At 47.9% G+C, this 17136-nt stretch overlaps 1 protein-coding gene across 3 annotated transcripts in view; it reads right to left on the bottom strand.

Annotated features, from left to right (window-relative positions):
* TSPAN32 (tetraspanin 32) overlaps window positions 1-2194 on the bottom strand; it is a 31769-nt gene extending 29575 nt beyond the window's left edge. For all 3 annotated transcript variants that reach the window (XM_069107290.1, XM_069107291.1, XM_069107292.1), the window contains exons 1-2: window positions 2060-2194; window positions 1196-1310 (exon numbers count right to left, since the gene is read on the bottom strand). In XM_069107290.1, the coding sequence (XP_068963391.1) occupies window positions 1196-1310; window positions 2060-2125 (181 nt within the window). In that variant the 5' untranslated portion in view covers window positions 2126-2194. The remainder of the gene's footprint in view (window positions 1-1195; window positions 1311-2059) is intronic.
* Between the last annotated feature and the right edge of the window lie 14942 nt (window positions 2195-17136).

The following is a 17136-nucleotide window of genomic DNA, read 5'->3' as shown; positions in this document are numbered from 1 at the left end:
CCTGGGGGGCTAGAATCAGGGGAAGGGGCTCCTGGGGTGGCAGAGAGAGTCTCCCAGCCCTTGGGCAAATCCCTTCATCCCTCAGCCTCAGTTTCTCTCTGTTGTAGTACCGGCTCCCATTTTTCTTGCCATTTCAGAGCCACAGAATGCGTTCCTCAGAACAACCCCAAAACAGTGTCACTGTCCCCATTTGACAGATAAGGACATTGAGGCTCAGGAGTTAAGTCAACAGGCAGATCCTGGGTGTCCCCCCCTCTTGCTCTGAGAGCTGCCGCCCAGTAGCTTGGAGAGCCCTTGCTGCCTGAGGAGCCTCCTTGGCCTGGGCTCTAGCTGGCTGCTCTCCTCCAGCCAGGTCCACCCAAGGATCTCCTCAGCCCTTCACCTGTCCTGTTTCGACCACCTGCTTCACCCTGAAGGCTCTCCTTTCCCTGGCTAAGCCACTAGCCCCCACAGAGAGGGAGTCGCTGGCCTCTCACCCTTCAGGGTGCCCTGGTGCCAACCCTTCCCAGAAGAGAGGGGCAGCTTGGCATCTGAGGAGGTCCAGGAGGCCCGAGTTCCTAGGACACACCACAGGATGTCAGAGCTGGCAGAGACTGCAGAAACTGCCCAATCTCCTTATTTTAAAGATAGGGAAACTGAGTCCCAGACTTTTTCAAAATCACACAGGAAGTAACAGTTACTGTTTTGTTTTTGCAAAACATCGCCCTGCTGCCCCTCATTCAAATCTTCTCTCTCCTTTGTGCCTCAGTCTCCCTGAAATCCCAGAACCTGCTGGGTAAAGGCAGTCCTCGTCTTTGAAATGGGTGGGGTGGCCGGGGCCCTGAGGAGGGCCAAGCGTCCCAGGGTCTGGAGCCGTGCCCAGGAAAAGCTGCCAGGGTGTGGTCACAGAGCCAAAGGATTTAGAACTAAAAAGCCGTGAGAGCTTGAGTCCAAATGCTCCACTTTACAGAGGAGGAAACTGAGGCTAGAAAAAGGGAAGCAGCCTGCCCAGTCACGCAGGCAGCAGTGGTCCAGCACAGCATGAGTCCAGTCCTTATTTAACTCTTAACAAGGGGCCTGAGAGGTCCTCGCCCAACTCCCTCATTTACTAAAAAGGAAACTGAGGCTGTAGGAGCACACACCTGCTCAGGGTCAGAGCCGGCCTCTGGTGCCCCTAGGACGGATGCCCCCTGGCAGGGGTGGTGGGGGGACTTACCCCAGTAGTACATGGACCCAGAGAGGTCATCGTCCGGGGAGGTGGCGTGGATGATAACAGAACGGCCCCCATAGTGGGTGAGGATGGTCAGGATGCCCATGGAGAGGCCCAGCAGCTGTGGCGAGACGGCAAGAGAGAGAAAGAAGCTGGGGGGAGGGGAGCTGGAGAGGGTGTCCCTGGAAGCCAGAGCAGCTGCCCAGGCCCTAAGGGAGAAAGGATTCCCTGGGTACCCCCACAACAAGATGCCCTGGGACCACTGGCCATGGGAAGGGAGGAGGCTCCTGGCCCCCTTCTTGGGTCCTTGTGCAGGCCCTGTCGCTTGACCTTATGGGTCTCTGGACAGTGGGAAGAAGTGACCCCTGTCTCTTCCTTCCTTCTTGAGGCAGGGGGAAACCTAAGCTTTGCTAAAGAAAGAACTCTTGTCTTGGAAGAAGAGGCAGAGGAAAGTAGCAGCTGCCATCAGAAGACAGGCCCCAGTCACAGCTGCTGTGGCCTCCAGAGCCCTCGGGAGAGATGGGCCTCTCTGCCCCAGCCCCAGCAGCTCAGTGTCTTCTGGACTGAGCTCCCAGGCTCAGGCTCTGGCTCTGGGCTGAACCAGAGGGCTGCTGCGTCTCTGATGAGGCATCTCTCTCTGCCTCTGCCTCAGGCCCCGGGAGCCAGCACCTTCCTGCCTGCAGTGACGGGGGCCAGCCTGGCAGCCGATGATAATTCGGTTTCTGGCCTCCCTGATAAGGCCCTGCTCTCAGCGTCCAGCCAGAGGCTTCTGTAGCCTTCCTGCTGAGGCTTTGGGGCTCAGCCTGGGACCCCTCTGGTCCAACCCCCCACAACTGCCTGAGCCCCACTAACCCGAGCCCCAGAAATTACCAGGGTGAAGAAGCAGGTAGCCAGAAGCTGGCACTTAGCAAGGCGAACCCGGCTGTGGGAGCCCATGGCCGCAAGCCCTTCCTCTCCCCAGGACTTCAGTGACAGACGCCAACCCCAGCAAGCCCCGGGCTGTGGTTTCCAGCAGAGCCGAGGCCCACAACCACAACGTCCTCCAATGGGCCGCAGGGCACAATGGGAGATGTAGTTACTGTGTTCAAGGGGGAGACAAGGCGCAGCCTCAGGGAAGCTCTGCTCTGAGGGGGCCCAGAGCCTCCAAATACAGCCTCCAGTCTGAGAAGAGGCCCTGGCTTTGGGGAGCTTTGCCCCAGGCTCGGAAAGTTCCTGGGCCCAGATGCTACTAAGGTTCTTACCTAATTACCAAAAATAATCTAAGGTAGGAAGTGGTCCCCCTGCACCAGGCCCACATCCTAGGCCCTCCAGTGGCAGCCTGAGGGGTCTGTGGGTCAGCATCCCCTCTCTCGACTCCCACCAGACACGGGGTGCAGGGGAGGGCAAACTCCTTTGGGAAAGGAAACAGAAAGTCTTACGTTTGTAAGTCAGGGCTTCTAGAACAGTGCCCACTTGCAAGTGTGTGAGTGAGTGTGCAAGTGTGAGTGTGAGCATGTGACAGACAAACAGTCAGAGATTAGGAGAGACAGACACAGAGAGAGACAGAGGGAGAGACAGAGACAGACGCATGGAAGGGGAGAGAGAGAGAGACTGGGAGACAGAGACACAGACAGAGACAGAGACAGAGAGGAGACCCAGAAGAGGGGAAAGAGATGGAGAGGGAGAGGGAGGGGAGAGGAGAGACAGACAGAGAGCATACTATCTCTCAACTGCCTCCCATTCCCTCCACAGTGAGCAGAAGGCCCTGCCCGGCCTAGCCCCTTGGCCGGCCCTGCTGCTCTCCCTTCTCCCACCTAGGGTGGGATTTGTGACCTTCAGATCTGGAGACTGGGCGCCCCAATCTTCTTGGGGATCATGGAATCCAGAGAAAGAAACTAAAGGCTGTTCATCCTCCATCTTGGAAGAAGGCCTGGAGATCCTGCAGGGGTTTGCCATTCCCTTCTCCAGCTCATTCAGCAGATGAGGACACTGAGGCAAAGAGGACACAGTGCCTGAGTCCAGGCCCAGCGCTCTCCCTCTGCCCACCTAAGGGAGGGCCCGTGCGCAAGGCCATGTGTGTGGGAGCCACTCCCCGTCCATGGGTCCTGCTTGAACACTGGAGGGCAGCTTAGGGCCCTTCCACAGAGGCCTGGCCTCTCTCCCTGTGTCCAGACATCTGTCTCCCTGGCCTGCCTGACACCTTTGCCTGTAGTTTCCCTCCCTGCCTCTGGAGGTAGAATTCTGAGGGTGCCTTGTTTGAGGGTGGCCAGGAGATGGGGAGGGTTGGGGTGGGCAGAGCCCAGGTGCAACTCTGTACATTTTTGTACCAAAAGTACAAACATTTCAGCCTAGTCTGCCAAGGAAAAAAGGAAGGAGTGAGGTGGCCCAGCATGGAGCTCAAATCCAACCTCACACACTGGCGAGCTGTGGGACACTGGCAAAGTCACTTTCCCTCTGTCTGCCTCAGAGCACTTTCTTTCTATGAAGTTTTGCATTTGTCCTACAGTTTTTTAAGTGTCTGCTGAGTTAGAACCTGCTTGCTTGCCTAGATTCCCCCTCCCCCCCTCCCCTGCCTCCCCAGAGGCCCAAGCAGGAGGCCTCTGATGGCAGAAGCCAACGTGCCCGCTGGTGGGTGGGAGCATGCCTCGCCCCCAAGGGTGGCTGCCTCCTCCGATGGTCGTTCCCAAGTCCCTCAGAGGGTTCTGTCCATCACTGGGGTCCCCACGTGCTCCTGGGTCCACTTTTGTCGTTCCTCAGTTTACACAAATGCTCTCAGGCAGCCCTGGAGCCGACCCGCTCCTCCTTTCTACGGGACAGTCACATTCTGTCACTATGACAAAGAGGGATTTGTGCAGCCGTCTCCCAGTGATGGGCACCCCTTGGTTTCCAGTTCTGCTACAATGAAAAGAGCCTCCGAAGCCTTTTGCACACCTGGGGCCTTGGTCTCCTCTCTTTGGGATGCTGTGTCTCACTGGGTCCAAGGCATTCCCCCCTCCTGACTGTGGACACAGCTCCCATTTCACTCAGTCTGGTTCTTTCACTCCTTTGAGATCTCCCTGAGGGGTGTGGGGCTCATTCTTTTCCTGGTCTGGACTGCTGTCCTCACATCAGGAAAAGGAGGGCATGGGCAGCATGGTCTCGGAGAGCAGCTGGATCCGGAGCCGTCACAGGACTGGGGCACAATCCCAGCTTTGCCACACCTGGAGAGGGGAGTGTTTCAAGAGGGGCTGACCTTCAGCCCTGGCCCAGGACCCACTCTATCTCGAAAGGGGCCAAACAGATTGGGGAAGAGTGAGTGGCTGGGACAAAGCGGGGGCCACATGGGGGGCCGGGGCACAACTGGTCCCCCAAGCACCGTCTTATCCCCAGGAAGCTCCTGCTTTTGCCCAAGTTCAAAGGGGGGGGCAACCTTAAGGGGGTTAAATAGCTGGACAGTGCTGAGAAGGTGTGGAAGGGTGGGAAGTGCCTCTCCCACTGTTATCAAGGCCTTCGGGGAGGGGGTGTCCCCTGCCACCTCCATGCCCAGGCAGGATCCCACCCAGAGAAGGCTCCAGAAGAGCAGGCCCAGGTCCCAGACCCTTTATGGTAGGACTGGGGTACAGAGAGAGAGACAGAGTGACAGAGAGCCAGACAGAGAGAGAGAGAGAGCCAGAGCCAGAGAGAGAGAGAGACAGAGCCAGAGAGAGAGAGAGCCAGAGAGAGAGAGAGACAGAGAGAGAGACAGAGAGAGAGACAGAGAGAGCCAGAGAGAGACAGAGAGAGACAGAGAGAGAGACAGAGAGAGCCAGAGAGACAGAGAGAGACAGAGAGAGACAGAGAGACAGAGAGAGACAGAGAGAGAGACAGAGAGAGAGACAGAGAGAGAGAGAGAGAGAGAGAGAGAGAGAGAGAGAGAGAGAGAGAGAGAGAGAGAGAGAGAGAGAGAGAGAGAGAGACAGAAAGACAGAGAGAGAGACAGAAAGACAGAGAGAGAGACAGGGAGAGAGACAGGGAGAGAGACACAGAGAGACAGAGACAACTCCCCATGAGAGAAGGGGCAGGCCGGAGCACAGAGGGGCTGCGGCCTCCAGGCGCCTCTTCTCCCGTCATCCTCAGAGGGTCCTGCCTGTGTGTGCACGCGTGTATGTGGGCACAGCCCAGGTGCCATCAGCCACGTGACCCTGACCTCTCCTTGTCTCTCCCATTCATTCTGCGCTTTCTTCTGGAAATGATTTTGTGACTAATGGGCTGTCCTCATTGCACCCCCCCATTAGAATGAAAGATTGGGGAGGGCAGGGAAAGCCTCTCCCTGCCCAGCTCAGGGTCTGGCATTTAATGCCTTAAAGCTGCACTAAACGTGGGGCTCTGCACTTTGTAAACACTTCTGGCATGCATTGGTTGCCGCAGATAAATATAAGGTTTTTAAAGTCACTTTTGTCTCTGTGTTTGCCTGGAACTTGAAAGATGCTTATGGGCCCATTGCTTGATGAGAAGTTTTGCCTTGATCCTGTGGGCCATGGGAGCCGCAGGAGGCTTCACCCTCTGAGTGGGGCTTTAGGGGGCTTAGCCTGCCTTAGGATGGGACCAGCAGGGTGCTGCCCCGATGTCTCCTCCCAGGGCTCCAGCAACCCTGGCGGTTGGGGCATCTCTTCTAGGGCCATAACTTTGAGAAGCCCCTGGAGCGAGCTCCCCTATGGCTGTGAACAGACAAACACTGGTCAGCTTTAAGAAAGGAGTAATGACTGAGGCAGTGTGTACAGTAAGAACAATCGGTACGGGATGTCTGCCCACTCTTCTCCACTGCCACCAGTGAATGCAGAATTCAGGGGAGCGCGGGCTCCAGCTTAGAGAAACTATGGGGATGCATCCCGAGAGTCCTTGAAGGTGCTTTTCCTTAATATGTTTAGCATGTCCTGGGCTGTGACAGGGACACAGCAGGTCCTCCAGCCCCCCAAAGTTCACAAGGTCCTTCTCAGGTGAATGGGGGAGGGGGAGAGATGGACACCAATACAAGAAAAATGACGATTCTACCGAAATTAACTTATTTGTTCAGTGCCATACCAACCAAACTACCAAAAACTGTTTTATAGAGCCAGACAGCAAAAATAATAATAAAATTCATGAGGAGGAACATAAGGTCTAGAATATCAAGGGACACTATTAAAACAACAGCAACATGCAAAGGAAAGTGGCCTTGCTGTTCCAGATATCCAACTACCGAAAGCCGCAATCATCAAAACTATTTTGGGCTGGCTAGGAAACAGAGAGGTGATCCGTGGAAACAATGAGGCACACAACACACAAGAGAAAGTGACTCTAGTCATGTAATGTTTGGCAAAACCAGAGATCTAAGCTTCTGGGCCAAGAACTCACTTTGGGAAAATTGGAAAACAATACGGCAGAAACTGGGTATAGACCAACCTCTCCCACCATATATCAAGAGAAGGTCAAAATGGGCACAGGATTTAGACATAAACAAAGTGGGAGAACAAGGAATAGTTTACCTTTCAAATCTATGGAAAGGAAAGAAGGTTTTTTTAGGTCAGAATTTTTCATGTAAATAGTATTTTATTTTTCCAATTACATGTAAAGATAGTTTTCAATATTCATGTTTTCTAAGATTTTGAGTTCTAAATTTTTCTCCCCCCCCCAATCTCTCCTCCCCAAGATGGCAAGCAATCTGATATAGGTTATACATGTGCAATCATGTTAAACATATTTCCACATTAGTCATGTTGTGAAAGAAGAACGAGAACAAAAGGGAAAAACCACGGGGGGTGGGGGGGAAGTCAAAGAAAGAGAAAATTGCGTCCTTCAGTCTGCTCTGGCTCTTCCTCTGGAGGTGGGGGCATTTTTCATCATGGGTCCTGATGGAGTCTGGATGCAGATGTAAGTGTACTATTTTTCACTTTAAAATTTTTTTCCTGGATTTTTTTGGTCTGTGTTTTCTTTCACAACATGACTAATATGGAAATGACTCCATTTGTGTAACTGATATCAAATTTGCCTTCTCATGGAGGGGGAGGGGAGGCAAAGAGTGAATTTGGAATTCAAAATTTTTTTTAAAAAATGTTAAAAATTGTTTGTACTTGTAATGGAAAAAAAAATTCAGTTTCAGGTTCTCTCCCTCCCTCCCTTCCCCACTGTCCCCCCTCATTGAAAAAGTAAGCAATTTGGTTTTGATCTTACTTGTGCAGTCATGCAAAACATTTTCCCATTAGCTATGCTCAGTGCACATTTATTAATCACCGTTCTTCCACATCACTAGACCAATGAGATGGAGGACTAGACATTCCCTTTGATTTCCACAATCTCTCAAACTTCTCCAAAACAGAAAGTGAGGGAAAGAGACAAAGCAATGTCAGTTGTTTCTGCTGTTCAGGACACTTGGAACCCAAAAGATGTTGACCACATACATATACATACACATATAATTTATTTATATACTAAATACATAAACATTTGGAACTTATAAATACATGTTATATATAAGCACATAAACAAACCCATGAGCTAACGTCTACCTTGAACTTACTCAGTGCCTCCTCCTCCACGACACACTCCCCACGACATTACTAGCAGCCAGAGGGCCACTACAGCGAACAGAGCAATTGACCTGGTATCAGAAAGACCCGAGTTCAAATCTGACCTCACCTACTTCCGTGGGTAAGTCACTTAGCCTGTATTTGTAACGGATTCTCTATCTGTAAAATGGGCATCACAATAGTACTTATTTCCCAGGGTTATGGAGAGGATCAAATGAGACAATAATTTGAAAGCACTTAGCACAGTGCACATGGTAAATACTATCTAAATGTTAGCTACTGTTGTTAAAGATTAAGGTAAAATAACTGAAGGAACGTAATATTGTGCTTATACCAGAAAAAGGAAAAAAAATCCCAACTGGAAAAAACCTAACAATAGAGCCAGCTAGAGGAAAGTATAAACCTCACTCTCATAACCTTAAATGCGAATAGATTAAGCAATCCAATTAAATGGAAAAAAGTGACAGATGGAATTTTTAAAATCCTACAATCTTTTCCTTACAAGAAAAACATTTAAAAAACAAAAACATACACAAAATAAATCTGAGAGGATGGAAAAAAATTTACTATGCATCACATGAAGCCAAAATATCAGGAGCTGCAGTCATGACGTATGACAAAGCAAACACATTCAAAAAAGAAAAGATAAAAAAATAATCAAGGAAACTATTATGCTAAAAGTCAGGAACCATAATCAACAAAACAATATCAGTTACAAACTATACACTTCAAGTGTCTCAGCATCCTCATTCATAAAGGGAATACTATTTGAGCCACAGAAAGACGTCGACAGTAATACAGTAGTGACAGAACACTTCAATACCCCTTTCTCTATTTTGGGTAGGTCTAATAGAAAAATAAGCAAAAGGGAAAGTATAGAACTGAATGAATTGCTGGAGAAACTAAAATTTAAAGTTAAAAGACTTATGGTGACTTTTAAATGGGATTTGCAAAAGAATATACATATTTCTCAGCACTGCATGAAACTTCTACAAATATTAAGCACATATTAGGACTCAGAAATACTGCAAAGAAATATAAAAAGGCATAAATGGTTTATTCTCCTTTTTTTTACAGACCATAAAGCAACAAAAACTGCTTCAGGGACAACTAACAAAGAATATATATTTTAATGAAATTAACAATGAAATACTCAATAAAGAGTAGGCAAAGGACAAGTGATAGACACAATAATGATGTACAGGGTAATGATAATGATGAAACAGCACACCCGGATTTCTTGGGTATAGTCCTAGGAACAAAGCAGTCTTCAGGAATCCCAAGGAACATACATTAACAAGATCGAACAATAAGTAAACTAAATGGATATTTTTAAATTTCAGAGCCAACAAATAAACCTAAAAAAGCTCAAAAGAAAAGATGTTAAAAATTAGAGGGGAAATAGAAAAATTATAGAAATGATAAGTACAGCATAACCAAAAGTTGTTTCTTTGAAGACCAATAAAATTGATAAACCCTTAGCTAATCTAATTAAAAAGAAGGCAACAAAGAAGCAAATCAATGAAAAAAGCAAGTGAGAAACATGGAATCGTAACAAAACCAGAAGTCAATAGAACAGTAAGAACACATCTTGCACTAGTTCATGCTAACAAAGCTGAGAACACACACGCACACGCACACACACACGCACGCAAGCACACACGCACGCAAGCACACGCACACACACATGCACACACACACGCACACAAAATATCTTGAAAAAATATAAAATACCCAAAGTATCAGAAGAATAGCTAGAGATACCAAGCAGTCCAATAGCAGAAAAGGAAATAGATCTAATTAGAAAGGAACCAAGTGGGAGGGGGGTCCTGATTCTGATGGATCCACAGATGAATTCAATCAACCTTTTAAAGAGCAGTCAATACCTAGACCTTACAAATTAGTCTCAAAAATTGGGAAAGAGAGCAGTCTATAAGAATCTTTCTATGAGACAAATATGGTCCTAAAACCAGGGGAAGATAAAACACAAGGAAAAAAATAAAAACAAACAACCAGCCAAGTATAGGCCAATATCATTAATGAATATTGACTCGAGAATTTTAAACAAAATCATGTCCAATAAACTACAGGGATTTATCCAAGAAATTTTTCATTATGATCATGTGGGATTTATATCAATGATACAAAGATGATTTAACCTTAAGAAAACAATCAACATAAATAATCATATTAAAAACCAAAATGTCCAAAACTGTAAGATCAGCTCAATGAAAAAAAAATGCAACACTCTTCTATGCTAATAAATCTATAAAGTACAGATATAGGAAATCATATTGTAAAAATATCTATCTAAAACAAAAGCAAGCATCCTATACAATGGGATGCACTAGATCCTTTCCCAATAAATATGGGAGAAAAACAATGAAGCCCACTCTCCCCACCATCATTCTACTGCTGGGAATGCTAGCAACAGCAATAAGAGAGAAAAAAAATAAAAGAATAAAGATCACTAAAGAGAAGATAAAACTACCTTGTTTGCTGATGATATGATAGTTTACTTGAAAAATTCTAAGGAATCAACAAAGATACTCATTGAGACAATTAATAGCTTCAGCAAAATTTCAGATTGCAAAATAAATTCTTAAAAACCAACAGAATTTCTATATAATAGCAAAACTCAAGAAGCAGTGATGGAAAGGGAGACCCCATTCCAAATAACTATAAAATGGATAAAAGATCTGGGGATGAAGCTCCCAAAACATTCTTATGGCTTCAATTACAAAACTTCCTTAAAGAGATAAAGAACATCCTAAATGTTATTGTTCTTCAACCATGTCTGACTTTGTGACCCCATTGGGGTTTTCTTGGTAAAGATACTGCAGCGTTGCCATTTCCTTCTCCAGCTCATTTTACAGATGAGGAAACTGAGGCAAACAGGGTTGAGTGACTAGCCCATGCTGCCCTCAGGTGAATTGCACTCTCTGTAAATATGCTGTACAGCATCCTTGCTCTCCTTCCCCCTCATCTTCACAGCTTGGCTATAAATCCTGACGCTGCACTGATTCCCATTGTTTGACATGAGATTCTCAGCATCTCTACTCATTAAGGGATTCTTTCCCCTAAGGTCTCTGGCTGGCCCTTGGGCCTCATCTTGGACAAAAAAGGGGTACCTGGTCAAAGACTTAACCTAATGATGGCCACACCTACGGGGGGGAAGAATATGGTCTTTGATCTTAGTATAGAAAGCAGGGGTCAATAGGGGAATACTACACCCTTCCAGGAAGGCCTCCCTTATGCCAGAGGACTGTCACAAAACACCCAGTGTCTGATCAAATTGACAACATAAATTGCACAGGAAAAAACTCCATACTTGATAAAATCTTCTGTGAAAACTGAAAAGCAATCTGGCAGAAAGTAGGTTTTGACTAATACCTTAAACTACCCTCTTCAATACATTGTAAATTAATGAAAGACCTCAATATTAAAGATTGTTCTATAAAAAAAATAGAAGAGAAGGAGACGCTATGGCCCTTATGGGCAGGAGATATATTCTTAACCAAACAAGAGATGGAAACAATAACAAAAGATAAAATTGATGACTTGGATTATTTAACCTGAAAAGTTTCTGCACAGACACTAATGCACCTAGGTTAAGGAAGGAAATGGTCTATTGGGGAAAAAAATCTTTCTATCATATTTGTTTGATAAGGGCTTAGTATCAAAGATACATAAACTCTATATTGATTTCCATTTTTCTCTCTCTCTGTATATATAAGTTATTTCCCAATAGAGAAATGGTCAAAGTATATGAACAAACAGTTCTCCCAAGAACTACAAAGTATTCACAACCACATGAAATGATGCTCCAAACCATTAATAGCAAAAGAAATGAAAATCAAAATCACTTTGAAGTTTTACCTCATACTCAGAAAATTGGCTAAATGGACAAAAAAAATGCCACAGTCAATGTTGGAAGGGTTGCAGATAGAGAGGCACATGAATACATTGTTGGTGGAGCTGAGATATGGTACAACCCATTCTGGAAAGCAATTTAGAATTACACAAATAAAATGACTGTAATGTCTATACCCTCTGAACCAGAGACTACAGTACTGAGCTTATGCCCCTAGGAAGCCATTGATAAGAAGAAAGTCTTCCTTTACTCCAAAATACTTATAACAGCACTTTTTGTGATTATAAAAAGATTGAAAAATGGTAGTCCATGAACATTACTGTGCTGTAAGAAATGGATGTATGTGATGGATGCAGAGAAGTTGGAAAGGTCTCTATGGACGAACACAGAGCAAAATGTAGCAGCAGTCATACTGGCATAGGTTCTTAGGTCTGCTTTACCAGGAAAGCCAGCTGTTTAAGGGGTCAACAATCTTTTTAATTATATTCACTAGTTCAGGGGAAAAGTTGGCACCCTGAACTTCAGAGAAAAATACAAGCAGAGGAAAAAAGACCAACAGACAGGGCTTCAAACTGTCTAAGAAATTAGCACAGAACAGCAAATAGATCAAACTGTCTGAGCAAGGTGGTACATACATAGTTACCTGAGAGAGAAGCACCAACATGTAGGTTTTTCAAAGCCCAGAGTTTCATCAGGTCAAATCACAAGAATACTCTTTTTTTGCCTTTTTGGAGAGGGGAAGGCAGGGCAATTGGGGTTAAGTGACTTGCCCAAGGTCACACAGCTAGTAAGAACACTCTTCCAATGAGTGAGCCCCAAAGCAAAGTGCTGACCTCAGAGTATATATGCCCTTTTTGGAGCCAGAGGCATCACAGCCCTCCTGACTTAGGGCCTAATTAGAGATCAACAAAAGGTGTGAAAGCCTTCCTGTGAGCAAGCCTCCTCTAAGCACACTTCCCTCAATGGGCTCCACATGAGGCTTATTAATGGAACAGGAAAACCTTCTATCCCATTAACATTACAGGAAGTCAGCAGAGCCAAGGAAACATGGTTTTTGGTAGAATGGTGAAGTGAGGCTAAAAAATCAGAAGTGAGCACAATAAAATGATAAAGATCAAGCAGGAATTCAATGAAGAGATGAGAGGCCTTCCACCCTAGCCCTCCCTGGGAGTGGGAGGGTCACAGGTGTCACACCTTGTACAGGTTTTCAGACTTTTAAAATATATTGATCAAATGGATTGATTTTTTCTCTAAAAAAAATACAGTTCGTTGTGTGAGGTGCTCTGGAGGGGACAGGGGGGTAGTTGGGATGCTGTGGCCATGTAGGACACAGAAAGTAGCCATAGACTTATTTTTAAAGGGGGAGGACCCTGTTCTGTGGACTTGAGCCCCTCCCTCCTTTTTCCTCCAGAAGGCTGCATGCAAAATCTAGTAAACCTCTCCCTAGCAGCTGGCCCTTCCTTCTGCTTCAGACAACCAAGGTTTCTGCCTTCCTTGAGGTACCTTCACTAGACCCCACTATCTTCTCAGGTGTCAGTTCCCCCCTCTGCTGTTCTAAGTGCCTCCTGCCCCTCCCGGTGCCCTGGGCTCAGGGGGCCAAAGGCTGTTCCTCCAAGCCTAGCCCCCTCCCAGCCCCATTTCCTACGGTCCTTGCCCACTCCTCGAAGGTTCTCCCTCCTCACCGACTCTGACTCCCTTCAGAGCCTCTTCTCAGCCTCCAGAACCACAAGGCCGTCTCTGGGGGATTATTTCCCATCTTCCCTGTCCATAGCCTGTCTGGGGGCTACTTCCCCATCAGACTGGGAGTTCCCTGAGGGCAGTGACTGGCTTTTTCCTTTCTCTGTATCCCCAGCACTCAACCAAACTACAGGGGGCATTTAGTAGGTGCTTAATAAATGCTTAACTTGACCTACTTGACTTGAAAAATGTGTCTGCACTTGGTGGTTGTTTCCTCTCTTCTCGCCCTCAGACCTTTGCCATGTGACTTCTGTCCTCACCCCTCAATTGGAACAGTCACTCCCAGAGCCGCTATCGATCTCTCTGACCAGTCAGGCTGTCTGCTCTCCATCTCATCCTTCTCTCTGCTACACTGGACACTCTCTCTGCCTTCGTTTTTGGCCTCCTGGTTCTCCTGTCTCTCTGACCCTCAGTCTTCTCTGTTGGTTGGTCATAGACATCACACTGCCCAACTGTGGGCATGGCTGGGTCCTGGGTCCCCTTCTCTTCTCTCTCTAGGAGACCTCATTGAGTCCCACAGGCTTAACTCTCATCTCTATGCAGATACCCGACTCCCCCAGCTCTGTACCTGTAGTCCCCTGACCCTCAGTATTTTGTTTACTGGACATTTCAAACTCGATGCCTCAGAGACATCTTAAACTCAACACATCTGAAGCTGAACTCATGACCTTCCCCAATGCTCCCCCTTTTCCATCTTCCCTATTTCTGTCGGTTCCCACTGTCTTTTGGGGCTGGGATTCCCAATCTTAGCATCATCCTGAACATTCGTTCATTGGCCAGGTCTTCCCCCCCTCCGCAGCTGCCATCTTGGTGCAGGCCATCCTCACAATGGCGATGGATGATGGCATGTGCTGGCAGAGGCACAGAGAGGAGAGCCGGCTGGGGGGTGGCAGAGGGCAGGGTAATCACTATGGTAGTAATAACACTGCCAACTATGTACACCTACTATGTGCTGGCCCTGTGCTAAGGGCTTTACAAATATTGCCTCCTTTGATGCTCAGATGCCCTGGGAGGAAGGTGCTGCATGGCAGCCTTTCCTCTGCAGAGGAAGAGGCCCAAATCCTGCCTTCAGAGAGTTTACACTCTAACCACACACACACACACATACACACACACACACAATTGGAGGGCACCAGGAGATAGGGAGCCAGGAAGGGATGCAGCCATTTGAGGGAGCTCTGAAGGACCCAAGAAGGTGTATACTCCAGGCACACAGCACAGTCAGTGGATGTGACATGAGGCGGGCTGGAATGTTTGCATAAGGGAGAGCCAGTGGGCTGGTCTGTCTGAGAGGCTGAGGGTGAGGGGACATCCTGAGCTGGAAAGAGAGGACAAAGCCAGGCCGTAGAGAGCTTTACCTGCCCAACGCTAGAGGCAATAATAGAAAGCCAGGGAGCCTTGTGAGCAGGGGAGGGACCTGTCAGACCTGCCCTTTGGGCACAGAAGTAGCTTTGGCATCTGGGTGGAGGGGAGGGACTGGATGATGAAATGCTTTGGGCTGGGCTAGTCCCAGGGTGAATGGTGAATGGGAAAGTGCCTCCCCATAACTCTGAGGCCTCAAACCTGGGCATCCAGGCAGGTTGGGCCCTCCACAGAGACAGACTATAATGTCCTTGAAGGGGGCATACAGGGCACACACTGGTTTCTTGAATTACTTTGGATCCACAATGGCAGGCACCATAGTAAGAGCTCAATCAATCAATCCTTGTCAGGTGGACATTTAAGAAGGGGGAAGCTGGGGAGAGGAGGGAGCAGCATTTATGGGGGCACAAAGGGATAAGTGTTGGCCAAGCCAAGTTTGAAATAAAGGTGACGGTACAACCCCGATTTTACAGACGAAGAGCCGAGGCTGGAAGACATGAAAATAGGTGTGGAAGAATGAATCCAGGCTGAATCCAGGTCTCTCCAAATCCAACGTGCTTTTCACTTCCTGAGATGAATGTCTGGGAAAGGCAAAGTCAGGGTGGTCAAACTGGCCTGGAACCACAGAGCAAGCCGCAAACGTCGACCAATGTTGTTTGCTATATTCTGGGCCCTGAGCTGGGAGTCAGGGCACCTGGGACCTCCTCCTGGCCCCTTTCCTCATTCACTGGGGGCCCTGGATTTGGCATCAGAGGCTTTTCCCCCCCTTTTCTGGATCTGTTTCCTCTCTACAAAGTAAGGGGGTCTGGCCCAAAGGCCTCCGAGTCCCCTTTCAGCTCTCAACATTCTGTAGGCCTCCTTCCTGGGACCTGGGGCTGGGGCCAGACATTGCTGCAAACAAAAAGCCAAGTGCCTCCCCCCCCCCACCCGGGAAGAAGGGAACCCTGGCAAGAACTGCCAAGAGCTTTGCAGACTGCAAGATCATTTAACCCTCCTACAGAGAGACTTGGGGATGAGAAGGGTCCCCGTTTGTGGAGGGCCTGAGAGCCATCAGTGGATTTCCAGCTGAGGAGCTTTGAGATCATTTAATTCAACTCCCTCATTTTACAAGGGAGGAAACTGAGGCCCAGAAAAAGCAGGGAATGGGAAGATGGTCAGTCTGCTTGTCTCTTGGAAGTTAGGTAGTTGTAGTAGCAATCATTCTGGCACCCCCAGGACAGCGGCTGGCACAGGCTCTGAGATCTGCTTCGCTAGGAAAGAGAGCCATTCAAGGGGTCAAAAGTCTTTTAAAAACACATTCACTAGTTCAGGGGAAAAGTCAGCACCCTGAACTTCAGAGAAAATGCAAGCAGAGAAATAAAGACCAACAGACAGGGCTCTGACTACCTGAATCAACCATATACTTTACACACATCCCTGGATGGAGAGAGCCTTTACATCTGAGTAGTCGGGAGCTCTGAACACAGGCCACTCAGAATCTCACCAGGGAATCCCGAGATCCTTCTCAGAAGCAGCCCCCAAAGCAAAACACTAACTAGGAGTATGTGTACACTTCTTCGGAGCTAGAGGGTGTCACAACCCTCCTGACTCAGTGCCTAATTAGAAATCAGCAAAAGGTGTGAAAGCCTCCCAGTGAGCAAGCCTCCCCTAAGCAAGCTTCCCTTAATGGGCTCCACCTGAGGCCTATTAATGGATAGGGAAGATCTTAGAACCCATTAACATTACAGTAGTTCAGTGGGTAGAGCACAGTGCCTGGCACATGATGGGGACTTGATAAATGCTTGCTTCTTTCTTCCCTTAGGCCAGGCATCTTTTCCATTTCATTACCTGTTACTCAGAGGAAGGAGGAGCCCAGAGGTGAGGAGGCACCAGAGGGGGGGGGGGGGCTTAGGACAGCCTCAGTCACTGGTCCTAGTTTTCAGCCTCACCTATCCCAGAGGAAGGAGAGGTGATCAGAGCCTGTGGGCAACCTCTAGAGCCCTGGGGCCATCAGGCTGCTCTTTGGGACCAAGTCCATCCTGGCTCACCAGAGGCTCACATCACAGGCTCTGAACCAGCTGGCAGAGATCCCTTCCCCTCCAAACCTCCTGCCACTGCCCTCTATCCATATTAGAAGAAATTCTTGCCCTATCTCATCTCATTTCCCTGACAGCCCTGGGGTGGCAGGAGGCAGACACAGAGACCTCCTGTCCTCTTCAGAGATGATTCAGTGAACAGAGATTCATTTGGAGAAGGAGGGAGAGACAGGCAAGCAGGCAGAGACACAGAATCCTGAGAGAGGCTCCAAGTGGAGACAGGAAAGAGAAAAAGACTGAGCGACAGCCACAGAAAAGCAGGATACAGAGGAAAGAAAAAGTGTGAGACAGACAGATCCACAGAGAAAAGAGTGAGAGAGACAAGGCATGTGGGAGAGACAGACAGACAGTCCAAGGAAACGGAGAAAAGACAGGAGAGAATAACACAGACAGAAG

Source organism: Petaurus breviceps, unplaced genomic scaffold (genome assembly GCF_028583685.1).
Source record: "Petaurus breviceps papuanus isolate PSGF00001 unplaced genomic scaffold, PetGlider_PUasm1.0 89794, whole genome shotgun sequence".
Lineage (NCBI taxonomy): Eukaryota > Metazoa > Chordata > Mammalia > Diprotodontia > Petauridae > Petaurus > Petaurus breviceps.
Note: the sequence above shows the minus strand (reverse complement) of the source record. Positions and strands in the feature narration are given on the sequence as shown.